The following is an 8,629-nucleotide window of genomic DNA, read 5'->3' on the forward strand; positions in this document are numbered from 1 at the left end:
CCCAACTAAGGAACATTATCAATGCTACTAGGGAATGTAGGGGCATGGTGAAGGGTGGAGAAGGAGGAGGACTGTGGTGTCCTCTGAACTTGGTTGTTTTCTTGCAGACGTCCCACACCGTAATGTCATCAGTGCTAGGAGGAGATGGGGCTTTGCAGAGAGAAGGAGAAGGGAGGAAGAGGATGACTGGGGGGGGCTTGATACCCTCTGAACTGGTGGGCGATTAAACATCTGCAAGCAAACCAAGCACCCCACCTCATTTCACATAGTTGCAATTCAGCAGGCATCCTCGGCTTTGCACCAGAGTCGGGGGGTGGGGTTAATATGGTTTCCTATTAATCCCCCCCCCCCCAATCCGCGTGTGCAATCAAAACAACCCGGAGAGGGTGAGGGAGGGAGGGAGAAAGGGGGGAAAAGAGGGAGAGGGAGAGGGAGGGAGAGGAAGAGAGGGAGGGAGAGAGAAAAAGAGAGAGAGGAAGAGGGAGAAAGAAAGAGAGAGAAGGAGGGAGAGAGAGAGAGAGAGAGACAACCGAGGGCTGGAAGCGTCGCTCGCCTTCCCAATCCCGGCGGCGGAGGCTTTCAGGGGGCCGGCTATCCGTGCCAGGGCTGAGCCGGAGCGTCAAGGCGGCGCCCTCCGCGTAGTCTGCCAATAGAGGGCGGCCGCAGGTTGGTTGGCCCGCCCGCCTGCTGCGTCCGCGGGTCGCTTTGCGCCCGGCGCCTTTGGCAAAAGTTCGCCGCTGCAGCAGCTGCGCCCGTGCGTCATGGAACAGCCCGGCGGGTGAGCTGCGCCCAAGCAGCGCGGAGGCACCCGAGCCTTGTGGTCTCGCTACCCTACGGAAGGAGAGGGGACCCCGCGAGGCCATCTGCGCCACCCTCCCCACTCCTGAGAGACCCGGCTGCCGCTGAGGACCCCCCCTTGCCAGCCCCGCAGAGAGGCGGACGGGCGTTGAGCCCCAGCGAGGCGGCCGCGGAGGAGCTCGCTTGCCTCCTCTGCGCGAGGACCGTTTGGCTGCGCTCGAGGGGACCCCCGGACCGCGCTAGGTGCCTCGGCCGCCCGGCGCCACCGGAGGAGGGACTTGGCCAGCGCCCTGTCCCTTGTCCCCGGGGCTGTCGCTCGTCTCTCTCTCCCAAGCGGCGGCGGTGGAACCGGTTGGATCGCCTGCCAGGATACCCGACGGCCCCGCGCGCCTCTCCAAAAAGGGGGCTCCGCTGTCTCCCCGCCAGTCTTGCAAACTTTCTTCCCGACCTCTCCAAGCTCTGCGGTGGATGGGTGTCCTTCCTTCTTCTCCTGGCCTTCCACCCTCTTCCTTTTCCTCTTCCTCGCGCAATCGGCTTTCCCGGGGCTTTGCTGCGAAGTCAAGCGGGCGCACAGAAATTCAGGCTCCCGGGCAAGCGACCCGCGTTCTTCCTCTTTATTTCTGATTCTCTCTCTCTCTCTTTCTCCCTCTCCCTCTCCCTCTCTCCCCCCCTCTTCTAAATCTACCCTGTGGGCGATCTGTTTTTGACCGCTGTCCTGGTTTCTGAACCGCTGGAAATCGACTAGGGAGAGAGCGAGCGAACAACAAAAGAGACATCTTCGGAGCCCCGCAAGGGATTTTACGCTTGGCTGGTGGATCTGAATCGGTTTGGAGAGAGCGCTCCGGTGGGCTGGGAGGAGGACACCTTCCTGGGCGCACTCTCTGCTTGCTTTGGGGTGGAATGGAGAGTCTTCTTCCTTGTGCCAAAGTTTCAGATCCTGCAAAGAGGTGAAACTTTCTATTTAGGGGGCTGTTTTTCCTGTTCTTTCCCCCCCCTCCCTTTCTCTTCCTTTTTTTTTGTGGCGTGGACAAAACAACAAGGGGGTGTCCTGTGGAAAGGCAGCAGCAACAGATTCACGTGGACTTTGTTGTGTGTGTGTGTGTGGACTGAGGCGTGACCTCTGGACAGAGAGGAGTGATTTGTAGCGTTTTCACATTTTTCCTCCACCCTTCAGGGAGTCTGGTGGGTTTCCAATCCCATCCGACCCGGATTCAGCCTTGCAAAGAAAACATTTCTGGTTTATAACAGTGGAGACTTTTCTTCCTGGTTCCCGTTGGATTGGAAGGCTGAGAAGTTCTGAATTGCTCTTTTATTTCTTTTTATTGTTAAAAAAAAAAGACCCACGCCTTCTCTGAATTGTAGAGCCAACCGATTTAAAAAGCACAGACCAAACCTCTTTCGGATCAAGATGCTTCATTCCGATCAATAATTTCAGTCTTCCAAAAAGAGACCTGAGGAGGATGGATAACCCCTGGGCTACTTTGATACGGCTATAGTCATGAGCCTTTCCTGGTTTTCCTGGCCCCCGCCTGAGATCTGCGACCCCCAGGAGAATGCGCTTGGCTTTGCCCCATTCTTAACTTCCCCCCGCTGATTGGGAAGGCGACGACTGTCCGTCTTAGACCTCCTTCTATAAAAAAAACACCAGATGGTTTTGTCCTTCGGAGATTGTCCTCTTCTGCTCTTTGTCTCCAGCCGTTGCCAAGTCTGCTGCGGGCCTTGCTAGCTTCCTGGGGACGGCCCCTTTTCAACAGCGCCCAGGAGGTGGGGGGCTGGGGGCAGAGACCCAGCCGCCTCACCGGACACCCCCATGGCAATCCGAGCCCGAGCGCTTTACGATTTCCAGAGCGAGAACAAGGAAGAAATCAGCATCCGCGAGAATGAAGAGTTGACGCTCTTCAACGAGAAGTCCCTGGACGGATGGCTGCAAGGCACCAACTCCCGCGGGGAGACGGGCCTGTTCCCCGCCTCTTACGTGGAGATCCTCCGCTCCAGGTCCTCCTCTACGTATACCAACAGCCCCGCTGGGTCTCCTGGAAACGGCTCCTCCTTCTACGTCCCCTCGTCCGTCCCGGGCATTTCCCACCAGGGCAGCTTTGAAGATGACGACGATGACTGGGATGATTGGGACGACGAAAGCACGGTGGTGGAGGAGCCCAGGAGCGGGGCAGGGACCAACGGGCACCCGTCACCCACCCTGTCCTGCCCCAGGCCCTACGCTCACCCCAACAACGGCGGCGGCCGTCCCAAACCGTCCCTGGAGAGGCAAGACAGCATCGGGTCTTCCAAGAGAGGAAGCGTGGTGAGCCGCAACCTCAACCGCTTCTCCAGCTTTGTCCGCTCCGGCGTGGAGGCCTTCGTTTTGGGGGATGTGCCCATGATGGGCAAGATCTCGGAGGCCTACTACATAGACATGGGCTCCAAAGGCCCACAGTGGCGGTCCAACCCCCACCCTTTCCTCTGCTCCATAGAAGAGCCCACCAAGCAAACCAAGTTCAAAGGCATCAAGAGCTACATCTCCTACCGGTTGACGCCCAGCAACGGCCATTCGCCGGTCTACCGGCGCTACAAACACTTCGACTGGCTCTACAACCGCCTGCTGCACAAGTTCACCGTCGTCTCGGTGCCCCACCTGCCGGAGAAGCAGGCCACGGGGCGCTTCGGGGAGGACTTCATCGAGAAGCGCAAGCGGAGGCTGATCTTGTGGATGGACCATATGACCAGCCACCCGGCCCTCTCCCAGTACGAGGGCTTCCAGCACTTCCTCAGCTGCGGCGACAACAAGCAGTGGAAGATGGGGAAGCGCCGGGCGGAGAAGGACGAGATGGTGGGGGCCAGCTTCCTCCTGACCCTCCAGATCCCAACCGAGCACCAGGACCTGCAGGATGTGGAGGACCGCGTGGACACCTTCAAGGCCTTCAGCAAGAAGATGGACGACAGCGTCCTGCAGCTGACCAGCGTAGCTTCCGAGCTGGTTAGGAAGCACGTCGGCGGCTTCCGTAAAGAGTTCCAGAAACTGGGCAACGCGTTCCAAGCGGTCAGCCAAGCCTTCCAGATGGACCCACCCTACAGCTTCGACGCCCTCAACAATGCCATCTCCCACACGGGCAAGACCTACGAGATGGTGGGGGAGATGTTTGCAGAGCAACCCAAGAATGACCTGTTCCTCATGCTGGACAGCCTTTCCTTGTACCAGGGACTCCTCTCCAACTTCCCAGACATCATCCATCTCCAGAAAGGTAGGCCCTCTCTCTCTCTCTTTTTCTTTGGCCCCGAAGGACCGAGATAACAATGCGGCAGAACCTGTCCTGCGTGGCGTGCCCCTTTGGGGGGGGGGGAGGGCAGAGAGGTTGAGCGGGCTGCCTTCCTTGGTTTGAAGGCAAGCTGGAGCCAGGATTGTCGGCTCCTCTGGCAGCCTCTTGGCCTTTCATCTCATGGAAAGTCCTTTTGAGGACTTTCCAAAAGGCAAGAGCCAACGTTTCTCTCTCCCCCTCCTTCCCTCCCTCCCACTCTCTCTCTCCCTCCCCCCTCTCCCTCTCCCTCTCTCTCCCCCCTCCCCCTCTCTCTCCCTCCCTCCCTCCCTCTCCCTCTCTCCCTCCCTCACCTCCCTCCCACTCTCTCTCTCCCCCTCTCCCTCCCTCCCACTCTCTCTCCCCTCCCTCCCCCCCTCTCTCCCTCCCTCTCTCTCCCTCTCTCTCTCCCTCACCTCCCTCCCACTCTCTCTCTCCCCCTCCCCCTCCCTCCCACTCACTCTCTCCCCCTCCCTCCCCCTCTCCCTCCCTCTCCCTCTCCCCCCTCTCTCTCTCCCTCACCTCCCTCCCACTCCCTCTCTCCCCCTCTCTCTCTCCCTCCCCCTCTCCCTCTCTCTCTCCCTCCCTCCCTCCCACTCACTCTCTCCCCCTCCCTCCCCCCTCTCTCTCCCTCTCCCTGTCTCCCACTCTCTCCCCCCTCTCCCTCTCTCCCTCCCTCTCTCCCTCCCTCCCCCTCTCTCTCTTTCCCTCTCCATCTCCCTCTCTCTCTCCTTCCCTCCCTCCCCCTCTCCCTCTCTCCCTCCCTCCCCCTCTCTCCTTCTCCCCCCCCCTCTCTCTCTCTCACACACACACACCACCCAGGAGAGGGCAAGGAGCAAAAGGGATGCCGGTGGCAAAGGGCAGAGAGAGTCTTCCTTTTGCAATTGCCAATGCGCAGGGCTCAGGCAGCAGCCTCTGGGGGGAAAGCTGGGACTTGAAGTCAGAATAACAGGAATTGGAAGGGGCCTTGGGGGTCTTCTAGTCCAACATCCCCTCCTCCCCCTGGATTATTTTCAGATGAGTGGTTGTCTCTTCTTGAGCCCCTCCAGTGACGGAGAAAGAAGGGAGGACGGGAGGGAGGGAAGGAAGGAAGGAGGGATAGCAGAATAAAAAGAACTGGAAGGGGCTTCAGAGGTCTTCTAGTCTGACACCCCCTCATCCCCCGCTCGAGCAGGAGACCCTGGATTATTTCGGACAGATAGTTGTCTCTTCTTGAACCCCTCCAGTGACGGAGAAAGAAGGGAGGGAGGGGGGGAGGAAGAGAGGGAGGGATCGACCAAGAAGGACAAGAAGAAGCTGATTTCACAAACCAGTCACCCGGAGATCACACCATGTCTTTGTCATGCCTCCCAGGTGTCTCCACCTGTTTTCATTTTAAAGTCGATAGGAAGTGAGGGAGTGGGGGGGCGGGGCTGCTGGAAAGGTAAACCAATCCAGGTAAACCAGGAGAAAATCAGGGTTCACCAAACTTTCGGACCTCAGGGACCACTAAATTCTCGATTTTAAATCCCGCGGGCCACTAATACGAACTGTTTAAATCGATAAAATAGTATTTAATGCAACATAAAAGAGGCAAATAATTTTTCTGCAGGCCACCAGAATTTATCCTGCGGATCCCCCAGTTGGTGACCTCTGCTCCAAGGATGTGATGGCATGCATCCATCCTTGTCTTTGGATAATTGGGGGCATCCTTCTGTCTGGCCTCACCTGTTGGGAGGGCGCAGGTGGCTGGCAGGCCTTCCAAGGCGGCAGTTGCTGTGTTTTGTGTGTCTGTGTGTGAGAAAGAGAAGCAATTGGTTCCCACAGGAGGAGGAGGAGGAGGAGGAGGAGTGCTGGGAAGGGATCCCAGGTGTTCAGGAAGCTACAGGGGAAGACGAGTAGGGGCAAGTAAGGGGGATGGGCCTGTGAGTAAGCAGCGAGCAGCTGAATAGTAGGAGCTAGTAGGAGAGGTAGCCGTCGACTTACCACCGCAGTTGAGAGTAGTATTTCCTTGGCTGAGCTAAGCAGTTGATCTGTGAGTCGGGCCTGATTTTATGATCTGCTTTGCCACGGTTGTTAAGTGAATCTCTGCAGTTGTTAAGTGAGTCACCCAGCTGTTAAACGAATCAAGTGTCCCCCATTCACTTGTTAGCTTGTTAGAAGCCGCTGAGAAGTCACAAATAGTGATAACATGAAGAAAGATAGACAGAGATTAGATAGATACAGGTAGGTAGGTAAGTAGGTAGAAAGATAGAAAGGTAGAGATAGACAGAAATAGATAGAAGATAGACAGGTAGGTAAGTAAAAGGTAGATAGATAGAAAGATAGAGATAGACAGAAATAGATAGATGATAGAAAGATAGAGATAGATAGATAGACACAGAGAGACAGAATGACCGACCGACGGGTGGATAAATAGATAGAGATAATTAGATGATAATTAGATGATAGATAGTAGATGATAGATACTAGCTAGATTAGATGGAGAGATGGATGGATGGCTGCAGTGGTAGGTGGGTGGGTGGATGGATGGATAGATAGATGAGATGATAAATAATAGATAGATAGATACATAGATAGATAAATAGATGATATATACTAGATAGAAGAGACATATTAGATAAATGGATAGAGATAGAGAGATAAATAGATGATAGTTAGACGATAGTAGATAGATGACAGACAGGCAGGCAGGAGACTCACACAAACAGCCATGCAGATATACATACATACATACATACATACATACATACATACATACATACATACATACGTGTGTATATACGTACATACATACATACGTGCATATATATATATATATGTTGTATTTGTGTGTGTGTATGTGATATATATGTGTATATGTGTGTGTGTGTGTGTGTGTGCACGTGTGTGTTGCATTTGTGTGATAAATAAATAAAGGGAGACTAGTATAGATCTATTTCAAGGTATTTAGCTCTCATCAGCTAGCCATACCCTTAGTGGGATTAGAACCTGTGCTGTATTACATATTAAGCAGTTGTGTTAACCACTAAGCCACAAGGTTCTCCTCCTTTATCATATATATACACCTATATATGTATGTATGTATGTATATAGGCAACAGTAAAAATATTGGGTTTCTGCCTGGATGGTCTCTTGTGACGAGCCGAAGGACAGAGAATGGAAGTAGTGATCTTCCTCCCATATTTGGGCATACCGGGGGTTGTAAAAAAAATCATATATATATATATATATATATATATATGTATGTATGTATGTATGTATGTATGTAGGTAGGTAGGTAGGTAGGTAGGTAGGTAGGTAGGTAGGTAGGTAGGTAGGTAGGTAGATAGATAGATAGATATAGATATATATAGATATGTATGTATGTATGTATGTATGTACGTACGTACGTACGTACGTACGTACACACACACACACACACACACACACACACACACACACACACACACACATTTATACACTTCCCCCACTCAGCCATAAGGCAAGACAGAATCCCTGGGGGAAGCAGAGGACGGAGCAACCTGGGGGGGTGAGGTCGTGATCCTGCTCAGGCCAAGCAGCCTTCAAAGGAAGCCACGTCTCTGCAAGGGGAGGATGGAGGGAAGTCATCCACAGAGCCCAGGTGGCGCCGTGGTTAAATGCAACACTGCAGGCCACTTCAGCTGACTGCAGTTCTGCAGTTCGGCTGTTCAAATCTCACCGGCTCAAGGTTGACTCAGCCTTCCATCCTTCCGAGGTGGGTGAAATGAGGACCCGGATTGTTGTTGGGGGTGATATGCTGACTCTGTAAACCGCTTAGAGAGGGCTGAAAGCCCTACGAAGCGGTATATAAGTCTAACTGCTATTGCTAGCCAGGCTTCCCTGCAGAGAGAGCAGGAGAGAAGCAGAGGGGTCCCTCAGACACCCCTGAGCCACCTCCATAGGGGTTTCTGTGCTGGGGGTGGGGGTGTGGAGTAGCGCCACCGCAGAAGCGGCAGAGGGCAGTGCCCCAGTGCCACACCAACCTGAAGGCCAGGAGGAACGTCTGGAAGACAATGCAGAAGAAGAAGCTGGCACGTCCGCTTTGGAAGAGCCCACAAGTTTTGAGACTGGGCACCTACATGGTGGATGGCTGAGTGGCTGCGCACGGGGTCGGGCGTCCTAAACGGGCACATGCTCCGCACGCACCTGTGCACGCCACCACCCTGCAGCACCCAACTGGCCGAGTGGAGGTCACGAAGGCACCACACGCTCTGCGCGCATGCGCAATGGGCCGGTCGCGTTATTAAACAGCCATGGAACACAGGCAGGTGGGTGGGCCAAACAAGCCACCGTACTGGTACCCGGCTACTACTGGTACGGTGGTACTGGGCTGTACAAGGAGCCGAGGTGGCGCAGTGGTTAAATGCAGCACTGCAGGCTACTTCAGCTGACTGTTATCTGCAGTTTAGCGGTTCAAATCTCACCGGCTCAGGGTTGACTCAGCCTTCCATCCTTCCGAGGTGGGTAAAATGAGGACCCGGATTGTTGTTGGGGGCGATATGCTGACTCCGTAAACCGCTTAGAGAGGGCTGGAAGCC

At 54.6% G+C, this 8,629-nt stretch overlaps 1 protein-coding gene across 2 annotated transcripts in view; it reads left to right on the forward strand.

Moving 5' to 3' along the window:
* Nucleotides 1-622: 622 nt before the first annotated feature.
* SNX33 (sorting nexin 33) overlaps nucleotides 623-8,629 on the forward strand; it is a 60,937-nt gene continuing 52,930 nt past the window's right edge. The window contains exon 1 of one of the 2 annotated variants that reach the window (XM_087704000.1): nucleotides 623-4,037. In XM_087704000.1, coding sequence (XP_087560126.1) covers nucleotides 2,609-4,037 — 1,429 coding nt within the window. In that variant the 5' untranslated portion in view covers nucleotides 623-2,608. The remainder of the gene's footprint in view (nucleotides 4,038-8,629) is intronic. The other variant, XM_087703999.1, reaches the window with a different exon arrangement.

Source organism: Thamnophis sirtalis, unplaced genomic scaffold (assembly GCF_051295495.1).
Source record: "Thamnophis sirtalis isolate CommonGarterSnake01/CBP01778 unplaced genomic scaffold, rThaSir2_p1.2 scaffold_2, whole genome shotgun sequence".
Lineage (NCBI taxonomy): Eukaryota > Metazoa > Chordata > Lepidosauria > Squamata > Natricidae > Thamnophis > Thamnophis sirtalis.